Here is a 16,829-nt window from a genome sequence, read left to right as displayed (position 1 = left end):
GTTCCGCTGCAGCCGGATACACCGGGCCCCGCAGGGAAACAGCCTCAAACCACTTCATCACGGATTGTCCCCAACGGCGGCGAGATACTGGATAAATCTGAGGGAGGAAACAACTCGGAGGTGGGCACGTTCCCTATTGAACTCGTAGCCCAGAAGGTTTCCCCCAGGTACTTTCAACAGGAAGCCCGTGGAGGAGTCACCCCTCGGGCAAGGTGTATTCCTGGTGCTTACACCTTCTCCCGGCTCTGTGCAAGAAGGAACGAGCAACGCCCCCAAATCCCTCGGGTTTTCCGTGCAAAGGCCCCGCAGCCCAGGTCGTGGGTCCCGTGCAACGGGAAGAGAAGCCCCTCTCGGAGGGTGTCACGGGGAGTCCTCGGGGCAGGAACGTCGTCAGCAGCCGCGTCCCCAGGGTTTAGCGAGAATGAGAACTCGGGGGGAGCCTCGAGTGCTGGGTCTGACTTGATCTCGTGTATAAAAACCGGTCTCGGGGGACGCAGAGTTCAGCGGAGGAATTCTCTGCTGCTTCTCTTTGGGGGAAGGGAAGGACAAATGACGTTCCCAGGGGGAAATAAAAACAAAATTGGGAGAGAAAACACTGTCTGCGAGGAGGGATGGACAGAGGGTCCCTCTCATCCCCCGACAGGCTCCTTCCTGGGGAGAGACAGCCTCTGCTTCCCTTCAAAGGCTTCCGTGTCAGTAGCAGACTGGAAATACCGATATACCTCCATCTCCTCGCAGGAACCGTCTCTTCCTTTCCTCCCTCCACCACCAGAGCCTCTCTGTACCGCGGGGAAAGGCTGCGTTTGCAGTTTGACCATCCATGGTGGTTTAGGTCGTTGTTAAAATCGAAACACACGGGCAACACCCAAACCAACCCCACCATCAGGCTGGTGCTACCTAAAGCCAAGGACAAACAAGCAAGCAATGAACACTGGCATTTTGGTTTGTTGCGTGGATATTACAAAAAATAGTAATCATACACTTTTTTTTTTTTACTTTTTAAATGTTCATTACTTCGATAAAGCACATATGAATGTAACATTCAGAATCGTAACATAGAAAATGTCATGTGGGCAATCTGCTCGTCCAAGTACACTTACCAAAATACAATTCTATAATGAAGTCAGTCTCAAAATACACCTGTACAACAATTGGGATCCACAAAATATGATTTAATAGTTAGCACTCAAGATCACTTCATTGAAACCACTGTTATAATACTGTTTGAAGAGTAATCTCTGGTCAAAGAGCCTCCTCCCCCATCCATCCCACTAAAGCCAGTGTGGAATTTTAACTGGGATGCGTACGGTAAACCCCCGGGTGTGCAGGATTGCTGTGGCTGTGACACTGCCCGCACTCGGGTACCGGGAGGGGGGAACCCCCCCCCGAGGCCGAGGTACAGCGAGACACCCACGTTATGGGCTGTAGCACAAGCAGAATCGTCTGGCAAAGGGCAACTAAAGAGGGTGAAAACAGGAATTAATGCTCGTCTCACTGCCGAGGCGTTCCCTAGCTGGTACTGAAGCCTGAAACGTTACAGCTTTACTGGAAAAGAAAAAGTTAACCATTTTAATCCTATAAATATTTTCTTTATTTGCTTTATGTTTAGAAGTTGCTATTTAAGTTCTATTAACAGAAATACATAACAAAAGCTCCCTAACAAGTGGAAAAAAAGTAATTACAAATGCTGAAAAAGTTGGCCTCATTAACATATGTACAGACTCGCTTACTTAATACACATCTCTGTGGGAATTAAATCATTTTATGACACACATTTATACAGGCATTAAACATTCCCAAGTAACTTTGAGCAGAGAATACGCCAAATCTTTAGTCTGGGCAGACAAAAAAAATGTATATTTCTGTTTGGATCGTGGAGCTAAACATGCGACAGACACACCACTCAGTCCGAGCTGCTGTTGAGAAGCTGTTCTGTTTTTTCCTGCAAAGATCTTTCCATTGAACTTGGGTCCTTTTGTCCCTTCTTTTCCTTGTTCTGCTGTTCCTGCAGCTTCAGGATTATTTTTCGTATTTCTTCTCTTTTGGTTTTCATCCTTGGGCGCGGAAACCAGTCTGTTAAGTTCATCGGTAGCTCAAAACTCAGAATGGGATTCTGGAAAGAAAGGTCATTTCGGTATTAAAGTACGGCGTTCGAACCTGTAAGGCTGGAGAGAGCTGCAGGGGGGAACAGGACGTTCTTCCTCACCGCCCGCCATCACGGAACAACGTTTCTACCATTTGTGCGTTTCGTACAATTAAAGGAGAACCAGTCAAGCCCCAGTATGTTACAGAGCACCCTTAGCCCAGATCCCAGTTCTGGGCACGGAAGCGACCAAATAACCTCCTCAGTTTGCTGGGTCTTTCACGCACAGCATTTGGCTGCATAAACGCCTCGAATTGTTCTGATTTTTTAAAAAAGGAGAAAATTATTGTAATGACACAGCACATTTTTGGAAGGATGACTAGCACCGAACTCTAGAGCTGATTAGGAATCTGCTGCTAAATGTTCCTGTTCTTGTAAACACCTCTAGGACCACAGCCACCCGGGAAATCTCACCCTGAAAACCAGGGCCCGTGAGAAGCCCCGGGGTCCCCCCAGCCCTCTCCACACTCACACCGTTTCCTCGGGAGAGGTCACCCACCCAAAGAACCGGGACAATGATCATTACAAGACATTATCTACACCTCTTCTGTGAGACTGTACAATTCCACCCTGACCAAACAACAGGGTCTGGAATAGTGTTTTCTCTCAAAAGAAATTCCTCCCTTGGTGTATTCCGGTTTCCATCATTAACAGGGTTATTTAAGAGTGAATTACATTCACTCACTGACACCAGAGCTGACACCAACAAGGCTACTGGGAAAAAAACCAGTCCCGTTCAGCACAGGAGCGTGTCAAGGCCTGATGTTGCACCGGTTACATCCCCCCCATCCAAACACAGCATCAGCGGGATAATACAGCACCAAAAAACCCCGGTGTTGAAATGCCTTCGCCAGCGAAGCTGCTGAACAGCAGCGGTGAGTGGGCTTCAGAAGATGACACTAAAGATGCAGAAAACCATGAGCAGAAACTGAACAGGTTTCCCATCGTTTCAATTACGGAACAGGCCAAACAACGGCTTGGGTTTTTTAAAAAAACTAATTAGTGTGTTTATCAACAACAGAAAGGTATTTCAAATTAATCTGAACACATCCTTAACTAGGGCTTGTTGTTGTTCAGTTTGGGGAAGAAAAGCTGGGATATGGGTCAGTAGCCAGTTGGAATCACAGAGTTGCCCAGGTTGGAAGGGACCTTTCACATCACTGAGTCCAACCATCAACCCAACACTGACAACAGCCATCACTGACCCATGTCCCTCAGCACCACGCCTGCCCGGCTTTGAAATCCCCCCAGGGATGGGGGCTCCACCACTGCCCTGGGCAGCCCGTTCCAAGGCTTCACAACCCTTTCTGTGAAGAAATTTATCCTAATTGTCAATCTGAACCTCCCCTGGCACAACTTGAGGCCGTTTCCTCTTGTCCCATCGCCTGTTCCTTGGGAGAAGAGACCGACCCCCCCCGGCTACACCCTCCTTTCAGGGAGTTGGAGAGAGCGAGAAGGTCTCCCCTCAGCCTCCTTTTCTCCAGGCTGAACACCCCCAGCTCCCTCAGCCGCTCCTCACAAGACTTGTGCTCCAGACCCCTCACCAGCGCCGTTGCCCTTCTCTGGACCCGCTCCAGCCCCCCAGTGTCTCTCCTGTCGCCAGTTGTGCCCCGGCTTTGCCAGCCCCGTCCCGGCGAGCGGACGGGAGCCGCCACCGGAGCCGGCCCCGGCCCCACAGCGCCCCCTGGCGGCGGCCCCGCGCTCCCCGGCGGAGCCTTCTCGGAAAGAAGGGATTTGAAATAAATCCACAAAGACGAAAAAGATGTGCCCGAGTACCGATAACCAGCTTAGTTTCCAAAAAGAATTATTAAGTATGTTAATGTATAATTTAATTTATAATGCAGAGTCTAGTGAAGAGGCACAAGAGCTACCTGGAGAGCCTTTTATCAGCGTAACAGGTCGTTTGATTGCTGCAGGAGACCCCAAGAGTTACACAAACAGGTTCACGCACCTCAAAGAAGCTCTCCACGTACTGCAGGATGTACACTCCGCAGTCGCTGAAGTTGTTCTGCTGGGGCACTTTGGGGTTGGAACCTTTCATCACGTCTTTGGAAAAGCTTCTTTTGTTGCCTTTCCTGACTTCCCATTCCACCTCTAAATATCTAGGATAAAAGACCACGCAAATGCAAACTTTGGGGTTTTTTTGCAGAATTTTGGGGGGAGGAAAGGGGAAGGGGAAAAAAGAGAAGAGAGAGGGAGAGGGGAGGAGAGAGAGGGAGAGGGGAGGAGAGAGAGGGAGAGGGGAGGAGAGAGAGGGAGAGGGGAGGAGAGAGAGGGAGAGGAGAAGACCAACAGCCCAAAATCCCAGCTCTGAAACTTACTCCCTTAGTGTTTTCACCACGTTTGACCGGGAGGGGCCTCGCAGAGAGTCCATGAGCAAAATGCAGGGCCTGAGAGAGAATACAGTTGTTAAGTGTACAATATTTCACAGCGGTCTGCAAAACCCAACGTTACCCAGGTCACTATGGAGGCATTTGGGGGGTGACCTTGAACAGAACTGTATCACCACTACGAAGCTTTGCCAGTGCTGCCGTAATGCCCCAGCTGGGGTAGCTAAATATAAAGCTGTCTTTAGATTTAACCGTACACCGAGTACAGAGAAATTCAGAATGCACTTGGAAAATATAGTCCTGTCAGACTGGAAGCATTTGTTACAGTCAAAATCCAGCTGCCTAAAATTCCCCCCGGTGTCTCGCGCTCTTGTAGGTGCACAGGACTCCGGGAGAGCGGCGAGAGACTGGCACAGAAGCCCTACACGTCCTTCTGGAGGAGACACGGGACAGTCCCAGCCCCTGAGATGACACCAGTTGTGCATCCCAACCAGTGTATCTGAATCTACCCGAGTTACCCACAACACACACACCTACTCCGTTTCATAGACTTTAGAAAAATAACGTATCCGTAAATAAACTTTTTCTAGAGAGCCAGTTCTGCTGGAAGGGTCTCACACTCAGGTGCTGACGCCCCACGCTCCATCTAGAGGACACTGCCTTTGCCACAATTACAGACATGGCGGTCGGATCCGCCGCCTCCTGTGCAGCAGCAGGAGTCAGGCATCAGCGACTCGCTCCAGAGTTCAGCGCCTCAGCACAAGATGTATTTCGAGGGATTATTAGGATGCAGATTAGTTTTCACAAAGCTCTGCTTCCTCTCTGCTCACAGTCACACACACGCGCTCAGACGGGGCATTCCAGTAAATTCAGACAAAACATCATGGACAGGTTTGTTTGTGTTTATAAACTATTTCACCTGTATGCAATTTTTTTTGGCGTAAGTATATCATCACTTGCATGATGGTTGCTTTTACTCGTACTTGTTTAAATTTCTGATAAAAGAAAGTTATTATTTACACAGGCGATGCTCTTCGGAAATGCCCAGTACTTTGGGGGGTGGGAGAGGGGGAAAGAAGTGAAAGCCTTTTCAAGGTAATTTTCTTTTTCATATAGAAATAATTTAAAAATATGCTTATAGTAAAGTATTTAAGTGCCCTTAATGACTTTTGATACTCTAAGTGCCCGAGATGTTAGGAAATTTCATGGTTGGATTAAAATAATGTCTGGTGGAAAGTATTATGTACAGATAATCCATCATCAGAACGGGACAAATTTAGCCAAGCTATAACCAGCAGCTCATAAATATGCTTAAAACTCACAACACAGATGGATTTTTACCCCTTCATGAAAATGTACTAAGAACAATTCACACACATTCCGTATCGTGTATAAAAATATAACTTCATCCTGCACCATAAGAATACATTGTGAAAGCCTTTACCTTTCTCCTAACCGTTGTACTCACAAAGAAGGAAATATATAAATGGATAAATAAACTAGGAAAAAAAACCTAACAAAACTGTGAAGACAGCAATACTAGGAACAATATTTCTAGATTTGGAACCATGTATTTGTGTCACACCGAAAGGCAAGCAACCGCAGTCAATGATTATTCGTAAATAATTTCTGGGTTTCCAACATAAAAAAAATAAACTTTAAGAGTTTTAAAATCCGAAACAAGTAAAAAAGTAAAAAAAAAAAAAAACCAAACTGAATTTAGTATTTAGGAATATTTTTATTAGGAAAAAATGAATAATCCTAAGAACAGAGAGAGAAAAAAGAGTAATACTAAGAACAGAAAAAGGCAATAAAAGAGAAACAGCCAGAACACGTTTAGATAAGAAATGAGAGCAGCTGAAATTATTCCCATTTTCCTGTACTAATCTGAGTGGTGACAAAGGCTGTCTTTATTATTCATTTAATTATTTCCATTTAAAGACTTTTTTTTTTTTTTAATATAGAAGGATACAGTTAAACATGCTTCTGCACCTTCTTTTTGTAGGAATCCTAGTGCAAGATCTCAGAGACCAACCTTGTTTGAAGAGGCAGTCTCCAGCTGCCGGAGCAGCTCCCAGAACCCAAAAAGCTGTTCATTCATGACATTTCCTGCTCCCTGCAGATGTTGATACTACAAGTACAAAACTGTCCCTCAAACACTAATAACATGCTCGTTAAAGTGTCTGAAGACTGATGTATGACCGTTTCCCATAACTAACATCTTTTAAATTTCATAAACTTTTATGGAATTTCCGTTTTAACTGGTTTAATACTTACTGTTTGCAGATGGTAGGCTTCAGGTGCCACTGTCCCATTTCGGAATTACAGTTATCATCTACAAGGCCACCGTCGTCACTGCTGTCCTCCTACAGAGGCAACACATTTACAGGTGTTTAAAAGCCAATATTGTTTTTCAAACAGATGCAGAAGAACCTATTGCTGTAGTCACCATTTTTATTCAAGACTAATAACGTAAGTTCAATAAAGAAAGGGCAGCTTTAATCTGAAACCATTTATAAAGTTTGCATTACCAACTTCTAGTCGCACGGTGTCTCAATTCCAGGCTGGAACAACAGGGAGTGAAGGGTGCTATTTATTTAACGACCGCCGAAGGCCAATTAGGAAGAGTGAATGTGTAAATTCCAGCTTCTCACATCGAACTTACGCTGCAGAAGCAACAGGGCTATGGAATAATGCCCTCGTACCCAAGAGTGGGTCAGTAAAGGACATTTTCACGATCAGTCTTCCCACAGCTCTACAATCTAAGTGTCTTCCGATGTGAACAAGAACACTGTCTGATTATAAACCCATGTTGTTTAGATTTCATTAGAAACACCAACAAAACAAACCAGCAGAGTAGCAGCTACTTATAAATGGAAATGCGGCTGAAAGGAGAGTAACTTGTTCTTGGGTCTGGGATATAAACACAGGGGTGGGGGAGATGAAAGATAGAAAGGTGTTGACTTTCAGAGTTTCCACTAAAATCGTGGTGTATATTGTCACTAGGCAAGAGAGTCACAAAATGAAACGCAGGATCAGTAGAGCAGTACCCTATTAATCAGTTTAATGAACCAATGTACAATCCTCTCAGCTAATTTGCAAATTTTTGTAGGCAACCAGTGCTTTGGATTTGCCATTTGTAAAGATGAGTAGCTTTAGACAACGCACATTTACAATGTGTATACAGCTTTTAAGCTGCCCATTCAAAATACACCACAACAGTTGGCGTTTCCCAAAGAAAATGGCTAAATTCTTTACCTGGTTATCTTGGTCTTCAGAAAAATCTATAAGCTCATCTTCATTGAGTTTGCTGCCATCAGCTGAGTCTTCACTATAGTTTAGCCTGATTTTGTGCAATCCATCTGTATCAATCACAGACAGTAGTATATTTAAACATCAAATACTGTGTCATCATTGAAGACCAAACTCATTTCAAATTCCTCTGATTTCCTCGGGATTGCTGGCAAGAACCATGATACAGCTGACAAACTATTTTATTCATGCACATGAACCAAAGTGCAAAGTTTCTTCTAAGTTACAGCAGAAACTATTCCTTATTCTGTGAAATGCCTAAGAAAATATTCTAGAGACCTCGACTAAAATCCACCACGAGATTACCCTGTCGTTCCACGAAGCCTTTACAGCAGTATACACAGGCACTGCTACCAAAGGCACAGTCTCATCTGGTCCCTGATATAACCCCTTGTTCCCATCCCCAGCCGGTTCCTTCCATGACACCAAATCCATCCACACACAGGGGACCAGACCGAGAAAGTTAGTCACAAGCTTATTTATTATTTAGTTTAACTTGAATTATTTCCTTGATGAGATCCCTGTGCAGTTTTATGAAGACTTGTGCTGGGAAAAGGGAAAAGGCAGCTTGGGAAGATGGTGCTGGGGAGGGCAGAATGCAGCAGCAGCTCTGAAGTGTTTGAAACTTCACTATTTACTACATAGAAAGAGTATCTCTAAATTCACTCCCTCCTATCTCTACGTATTTTCCTAGAAAAGTGCTATATAATATATCTGAACAATCCCCCAAATGAAAGTGTTGGTGGTGGTGTCACTGGAGGACGTGTTACTTATTTAAAGAAAACCAGGATTTCTCTAGGAACAGTAAATAGGGCACTGAACTCGCTAATGGGAAAAATGGAGAACCACCTGCATTCAAGACTATTTCAACAGAGAACACTTTGGAAAGAGGTCACCAGTGGAGTTCCACAGGGACAAACTTGGGAGTTAAGTCTTGCTCGGTATCTTTGAGAAGACCTACAAGAAGTAGGCCATATACTCATGTGACTTAGAGCTGACAGGTTCCTAAAAAATAAGAACGGGCATCAAGAAGAATCACATCTCATAAGAGAATTGAGCAATAAAAAGAGGATTAGTTCAGTAATAAGAAAATATGTATTCTGGATTATTTCTTCAAAGTTATTTAAGTATCAACTCCTACTCATTTACAAGTCCAACAGCAGGACTTGTTTGAGATCCATGTGGAGTAGACATCCCTAGACACAAGACTGTATCATGTAGCAGCAATATCAGAAACAGTAATAATCACACATAAAATGAAAAAAAAAAAAAAAAAATCACTTAAAACAAGAGCAGACCTTCTAGAAGTGACAATGTTATTGCAAATGAATTGATTTCGATTAGAAAGTAGGGAAGTGTTTATACCCACGAAAATATTAAACTTGTCCTGGCCTGCAGGATACAGCTTCGACCATATGACTGATAATCTTCAGATCTACTGCAAGTGATGCAATTCCTTGCTGCACCGATTAAGTCACTAGAAATACTACTGGTGACTAAAGTGAAAGTTTTTGCGCGACCAGACGGTTTGAATGGCTTTGGATCCAAACCTTGCAGTGTGCAGAGAAAACAATCTTAGCTCCCAACTCCTTCATACACCTTTAAAAGCCTGTCAGCTCCTCTGTACACTTTGGTACAAAGGCTGAAATCAGCCCCCACAGCAGCGAAGCCTCTCTATCTGTAACATGGAGATCATGTGAGAGATTAATCTTAATTAATCTTAATTCAGCCCCCCCGTGCACAAATTATGAGGATCCATGGTCAACTAATACTCTTTCCTTAACAATTAGTCTTAAGTGACGCAAAGGCGCATCTAAAAAAATTATTTTGTGTGAAAAAAGGTCACACGACTGAAAAATTAACCTGATCTAAGAAAACAGTGATTTATCTCCAGCGCTTTGCCACGAGAGTTATGTCACCGGCTACGAAAACATTTTATACGCAGTGGCTATAAATTACTTACATTGCAAGCACTCGAACTTCAGCCGCACACTAAACTTTCAAAGCATGAAGTTTACACAACTGCAAAAGTAGTAAAAGATGCGAAATCTCCAAATTTTTCATAAATATGTGCATATTTTGAAATGACATACCCATAGACTGGCTAGCGGATGTGAATTCACCCTGTACACCGTTTTTGTCCGGAGTCCTATGGTCTAGTTTCTGGCAAGCTGATTCCACAGTGTTAGGTTCTTCCACGTCACTGTCTATTTGATTTAGTTTTTTGAAAGCAATTTTTCCCCTACAAGGACTTCTTCTACAACACGAAGACTCACTGTCCTCTGTTTCAGTGTTGGGGTCAATTAAAGCTGTATTATACTTTTTGGTCAACATCTTCTTTGCTGTGGACTTGGAAGGCGAGTTTTGTGCATCTATTTCATTTGGCAAAGGCGAGGGTGTGTTGGTCTCTCCATCTGAAGAGGAAGATTTTATCTGAGTCTGAGCATTTTCATGATAGTGGGGATTTGGTTCGTATTTAGGTTTTTCTAAACCAGGAAAACAGATGACAGCCAAAAACCAGTGAGCACTGCAAAGGAAAAAATACACTGAAAATTAGCAATTGTAATAGCTGCTCACTCTTCCCAGCAGGTTTTAAGAAAACCTTCACAGTCTTCTCTAAAGGCAAGATCACTCCATGCAAGTAGTTGCCGCCAAATTCATTAATAGGATGCAAGTCAGCTGAAAACAGGCTCTGTCTAAATATTTATTTCAATTTGCTCACGCTCATTCTTTTCTTTCTTCGAATTATTGTCTGATACTTTTTACACTACCACAATGCACTTCAAGGTCTTCCATTACCATTTTGCTTTTATCACTTGGAAAAAGATATTTATTCTCTTAATTTTTAACTTCAATGGACACTATAATATAACTTTGAGTTTTAGAATTATGACACTTAAGCCTTTACGTAAAGTGATAAAAGGGTGTCTTTACTTACGCTTCATTAAGGGGAACAAAAATGAAATCTTTCTCAAAAATGTCAACGTGCCGTGTCCATGTTTTTACTCGCCCGTGCCGTTTTTGTTGTATTCTGCAAGAAGAAACCAACACAGGATTTGGATGGTGGCGCGTTTTAAATGAAAGGCTACTTTTGCAGGTATTTTCACCTTAACGGCTTCTTAAGATTTACATGTCATATTCTATTTTTATTATAAGTCTGGACGCTTCCTAGAGTTCTGTTGGTATCGTTACATTGTCTATAAGGATTTTATCTCTGTAAAGCATCTGTTCCTGTATTCTTCACTCTACTTCGCTCTTAGTTAAACTTATCAACAGACTTACGAAAGGTTTGAAGTTTCATGAATACTTCTTCTTTCTCTTTGATTAAGGCGTTTATAAAAGAATGAACTGAATACATGTATTCTATCAGCATCTTCTTTTTTCAGTTTTTCAAGTACCAAATACCTAATTAGTTAAAAAAAAAACATATGAAAAATTCATGGAGGTGTTAACTCAAACTTTTCATCACCAGAGTAAAAACAGCTGGCAACAGTGCTGCTGAGCCACGAAATCTCCAAACACTCCCACACTGATGCACTGATTTTCTTTCCACCTCTAAAATATTGTAATAGACAGAAAATCATACACATGCACCTCATGTGTGGCATAACCACAGCAGAATGCAGCAATTTAATGCTCTTCTAACATCTGTAGCAACAGTGACACCAAAAAATTAATTTAGGTATTAGGTTAATCAAAATAAATGACATTTCAGGGAACACAAATACTCTGGAAAAAACAAACTTTAAAAGGCTATTTTTTTCCTTGCAGTTAAAATTCCTCTTCAGATGTTAAGAAATTTTAAAGGACATTTTTTTCAAGTGAGAACAATGTCATTGTCAAGCAGGACAGGAGAGGAACCAAAACTTCCTGCAAAGATACAAAACCATCTTTACAATTAGAGCTACACATAGTAGGAGACCAAGTCCTATCAACTGACCTATGAATTTTTAATCTCAGAACTTTTCACGTTTCAAAAGTATAAGACAGCTAAAAACTGATTTGAAGTAGAACTTACTTTAAATAAAAATCAATAATAACATCATTTAAAAATTCTCCTTCATTTAGACAATGGAGGTCTTCGTTGGTCACAGAAATACCACCTTTAGCTGGAGGAGGCGGATAAACTATCAACCTGAAAAGAAAAACACATTTAATAATAAATACGAAATGCCGAAAAGCCTCAGAGAATTGTTACAGGGCAAAGATAAAAATCTTACTTTTCTATAGGACCAATAAATACTGTATGTGGTTCTCCAATTTCTTCATCATCATCAAAATATGGTAACTGTTTATTTCGCTGCTGCAATTTGGACTCAGATGCAACCTTAAAAGAATAAAGTCAGTATTAACTTGCACACTGTGCTCAAACTTACCAAAAAGGCAGTAAAGCTTTGTGAAGTCAAGCAGTGTACTTGAACTTTGAGTTTTTTCCTTTCCCGGTTCATTTATTACCCTTAGGTCTGTACTCATTTCTGACAGAGCCACAAAACTTTCAAATTCTTTAAGAGGTAGTTTTGTTTCAAGAAAGCATTAATTAAACTTAACCGTGACTTAATTTCGTGTTTGAAATACTAGAATTTTACCAGCAGATGAACTTGGAAAAAATTATGTTGTCTAATTATACTACAAATTTCTCATGCCTTAATAGTTTTGAAATGACAACATCACCCGTGGACCACTGTACAACCCTATGGTCAAACTGAACACATTAACGAGCACTGGGAATGCACACGCTATTTCCCACCATGGACCAGTTAGGGAATCTCATATAAAAGCCAGCAGAAGCTGGTGGGATTTTTTTTGGTCCAGTGACTAGCACACCGTCTTGAGCGTTATCTGTAACCGAAATAATATAATGACTTTGTTTCAAGACAAAAAACATAATTACGTTTTTTATTTTGTTTTCTCTGTGAGATGGGCTTCCTTTGGAATTGTCTTCCAAGCACTTAGTGAACGCAACAAGCCTACCATTGGCTTCTTCGAAGGAAATCTTCACAAAGAAGTCAGAAATATTATTTCTAATACCAATGTCAGTAATTATTTTTTCAAATATCGAGTTTGCATGAGTATCAAGACCAGTTTCAAAAATCAAAATGATGTACTGTTCTTCTTGACCTACAAAAAAGCAGACAGAAAATTATTCATTTAGAAACAAAATAGATACGTCACGATTATAAACAGATTTGAAAGAAATGTGGGCCAACAGGAGGACACGCTGGTGACAGCGCATCCAGGCAGTAACACACACGTGCGCACGTGGACGGGATTAACCACCAAACCCTCCCACCTGCATTTGAAAAAAGAGAGCATTCAAATTGTGCTTTAATCCAGAAATGTTAATTATTACACTTGATAAATTTTTAAAATCATAGAGTAACAGAATCATAGAATGGTTAGAATCGGAAGTTCTTGGTCAGAGTTCTTAGAAACAGTGACAGGTCGAATAAAATAGTCCTCTGCCCTGGGGTAGCTGGCAAGCAGGACACAAAACTTATTAGAAGTTAAACTGAAGAGAATGCTAAGGGGGAAAGAAAGGTACATTTTTGAGACAATTGTTTCCGGACTTGTCTGGGAAAATAAGCGTAACAGTTTTTAACAAGTGGATACAAACTGTATACCACGCATTAGAAGCACAAAGTTCTCACAGAACTGCTCTCCCTGCTCCCAGGCAGGCGCTGTCGGGAACGCAAGTACAGAAACCTGTAACAGCAATTTCACAAAAGAAACAGTTCTTTTTCTCCGGTCAGAGTTCTGTCACCATAGAAATAGAAACCTCTTCAGGATCTCTGATCCACTGGCAACCAGTTTTCATTTCTAACAACTATGCATCTGAACAAGGAAAGGAATTTACAGTGTCACAGTAATCAAAACCTTCATCTCCTTACTCTGGGAAACGGATCTCACCGCCCAGAAGAGCAAAACCCTGATTTCAGGTCCTGTGACATAAACAACCCGAAATCTCCCTGTCCCTGGTGAACATTCTGTGTTCTCTCATGCTCCTGCTAGCCCCAATAAACGGTGGATTTAGCTTCAAACAGGTCAGCCTGCACCTTTCCCCAAAAGCTGAAGAACGTGAGTCGGATCGATCAGCTGTTGGATAAATACCACCTGCTCACATCATCCGAAACATCAAGCTGCAGCAGGAGCAATTACTGAGGCAGGCAGAGAGAGGAACAGTATTCAGGCTGCAAATCCCAGTTCCGTGCAGAAACCCCGTGATCACAAAGTCCTCCTAAGTATCGAGTACGATAAAGCAGTTGGGTGTAAAAGGAGCTCAGCGCCACAGCCTCGGAGAGATGAGAAGGGAAGGATTTCCCAGTTGGCCAAAAGCTTTTCTTTTTTTCACTTGTGAACATCTGTGTTCATCTGGGTTCCAACGCCTGCTCCCAGGATGGTGTCTGGCTCCCCCGCACGCTCTCCAATTACTTTTGTAATTACAACACTCCTTACAGCTCAACCTTTTTACAGGAGGTGGATGAGGTTATTGTAACAGTACTATGTGCTGGAAGCACGCAATCGTGAGGCTGTTGAAAGCGCTCTTCCTCCATTTGAATGCTTCATGTGTCTACGGAGCCAAGTACAAGAATAAATAACCACAAAATTTAACCTAAAGGAAAATCTCTGTACGGCAAGGAGGACTCTATGCTAATTTAAAAAACAGTGTGCTTTTTAAGATGCTAGAGCCTTGAGGAAAACTCTGCTGGTGCCAGTTTTATTCTGTAGTGCCATCAGTCACGAGCCAAAACTCTAGAAGAGAAATTGAAGTGAAATAGTAGACTGAAATTGTGTTACTTACTGTCTCCTTTACATTCGTACCAGACATTGTCTTTACTCATTTTCAGTTGGTCTCTCAGGCTACTACAGGTTGACGGGACTGTTTGGAGGAAAACTACTGGCAATTTTCGGACACTGCACCATTCACATTTGGTAAGTTCTGAAGTTTTCAGGTTAATCTCTCGGATGTCGCTTTCCGATTCTAGAAGAAAATAATGACATTTTACAAACAACAAAATGCACAATTCGATAGGACTGTATCTTCCTGTAAACTTAAGATTAACAGAAGGAGGCAAAGCTGCTTTTCAGGCCCGAAGCCAAACCCTACAAAAGAACACAAAGGAAACAGAGCAATAGTTTAAGCTCACCATTTCCCAAAAGATGTCACTCTATTTCTGTCAGTACCATGAAATACACAATTTATAGGGCAGAGAAGAAAAAATTTTCAAGGGAGATATACACAGGAAAGGTCTGAGACACCTGCGTGATTTATACTAAATTTATACTCTCTTTTTTTTTCTTCTCCCCTCTTATCTGACTACAGGCACCGAGTATTATTTATTACATACATAACAAATCCAGAATCGCCTTTTCATTATGATTCACTTATTAGTTCCTTTGACGAAGTTACCGCATTCAAAATATATTGAGCGTTAACATAAAATGAAAGATGTACTCACCTTCTTGACTTTCTAGGCGTATTTTGATGTAATCCAGGCAAAACTGGGGAAGACAACACAATAGTAAGATTTTGCATCTTCTACAAAGCAAAGGTGACTTACAGCCTTTTAACATTTAGTAAATATATTTCAATTGACTAAGTACTTAAGTAATGAAAATTTTCAAATAAAAATGTAAAATGTATTTATTTTAAAGTGTACACTTTAGCACAACTCATGGAAGCAAGTACATTCTTTACTATTCAGCGTAAAGACTACTGACTGCTGAAACTTAAGATCTCTCCCAAGTACTGTGTTTTCAAAAAGCTTTCAAATACTCTGAAAAATGCCAAAAGTTATAGGGAGGGGAAAAAAAAAAAAAAAAATCTTCAAAAGAGAATGTCGTGTATCAGTATTTAAGCAAAGGAAACAATAGGGTTTTGTAGAAAGGTGGAAAGAACAAGTAACACCTCTCTGCTATTCAGGCGGTTACCCCAGCAAGAAATGTGTGTTTTATCTGGGTTACTACATACAATTAGCTAAGGTCTCCCTGAACGTCTCCGTGGAACTTAGAAGGTGAACAGAAAAATTATATTGTTCTAGAGAAGCAAAATTATTCACCTGCAGACGTGTTACTTCTTCCCACCTATCAATATCCATTTTTTGGCAATTGTTGCCTTCAATTTTCTTAACAAACGCACACTAATCCATACACTCCCCCCTCCCCGGAACCAAGTAAACAGAGTTTTCAAGGGTTCTGCAGGCATGATGCTTCTATTAAACACCAGAGCTAGGCTGTATGCGTCAGTACGTAATGGCACTTTGGGATTCTTTGGGAATCACAGCCTCTGGAATTAGAGACAAATTTACTGTTCCAGACAAAGGCAAAAGATTACGTTAATTAGTGTGAAAATAACAACATCCATCAAAACCTGAAAGGAGATGTGTCAAATAACAGGTTTACTTACAATGACAGGTTCCACAACCATTCTTCGCAGCGTCCCTATCCGGATACTTCGGCAGTTCAGAATGACGCTTTCACAGGAATTTTGATAATTTAGAGGTACGGCCTCAGTTACAATCTCTTGAGAAATAACTTTACGGCGTTTTATTGGAGTGTTAGACACAATGTTCCCAAACTGAAAAGTAATTGTCAAGGTTTCAGAATGTCTCACTAAGATTTATCGCTAAAACAAGCTTCTTAAAAACTAGCGACTAAATTTTCGGCTGCTTTTCTGTTGGTCAACAGGATGACTTGCTACAGCGGCCACCTCAACCGTACACAGATGGTGGAAATTTCTTGAGGGACTTTTTGGAACATCCAATGATTTAAATATTGCTAGATTCAAGAAAAAAAAAACATAAACTGAAACATTTAGATTTTTTTTTAACATTTCCAAATCACAAATAATGCTTCTAAAATTGCCAAAAAACAAATCAATTTTTGTAATTTTGAAACACTGTTCAGCCCAGCAAAACAAAGTTATTTTTAATATGTTTTATTTGTTTATTTTTATAAACACTAATGCTGTAAAAGGACCACAATATTGGTGGGTTTATTTTTTTCTTTCAGTTTTTATTAGTCCGAGCTTTTGGTGACTGCAAACA

The 16,829-nt window shown here is 41.4% G+C and overlaps 1 protein-coding gene across 1 annotated transcript in view; it reads right to left on the bottom strand.

The window, feature by feature from the left end:
• Window positions 1-941: 941 nt before the first annotated feature.
• Window positions 942-16,829, bottom strand: part of SENP6 (SUMO specific peptidase 6) — a 57,973-nt gene continuing 42,085 nt past the window's right edge. Inside the window, exons 11-24 of the mRNA XM_074151084.1 lie at window positions 16,190-16,360; window positions 15,243-15,285; window positions 14,585-14,764; window positions 12,677-12,903; window positions 12,006-12,112; window positions 11,804-11,920; window positions 11,068-11,190; window positions 10,724-10,816; window positions 9,879-10,312; window positions 7,732-7,835; window positions 6,751-6,839; window positions 4,465-4,533; window positions 4,095-4,245; window positions 942-2,113 (exon numbers count right to left, since the gene is read on the bottom strand). Coding sequence (XP_074007185.1) covers window positions 1,904-2,113; window positions 4,095-4,245; window positions 4,465-4,533; window positions 6,751-6,839; window positions 7,732-7,835; window positions 9,879-10,312; window positions 10,724-10,816; window positions 11,068-11,190; window positions 11,804-11,920; window positions 12,006-12,112; window positions 12,677-12,903; window positions 14,585-14,764; window positions 15,243-15,285; window positions 16,190-16,360 — 2,118 coding nt within the window. The 3' untranslated portion in view covers window positions 942-1,903. The remainder of the gene's footprint in view (window positions 2,114-4,094; window positions 4,246-4,464; window positions 4,534-6,750; window positions 6,840-7,731; window positions 7,836-9,878; window positions 10,313-10,723; window positions 10,817-11,067; window positions 11,191-11,803; window positions 11,921-12,005; window positions 12,113-12,676; window positions 12,904-14,584; window positions 14,765-15,242; window positions 15,286-16,189; window positions 16,361-16,829) is intronic.

The sequence above is a fragment of the Numenius arquata genome, chromosome 7 (genome assembly GCF_964106895.1).
Source record: "Numenius arquata chromosome 7, bNumArq3.hap1.1, whole genome shotgun sequence".
Taxonomy (NCBI): domain Eukaryota; kingdom Metazoa; phylum Chordata; class Aves; order Charadriiformes; family Scolopacidae; genus Numenius; species Numenius arquata.
Note: the sequence above shows the minus strand (reverse complement) of the source record. Positions and strands in the feature narration are given on the sequence as shown.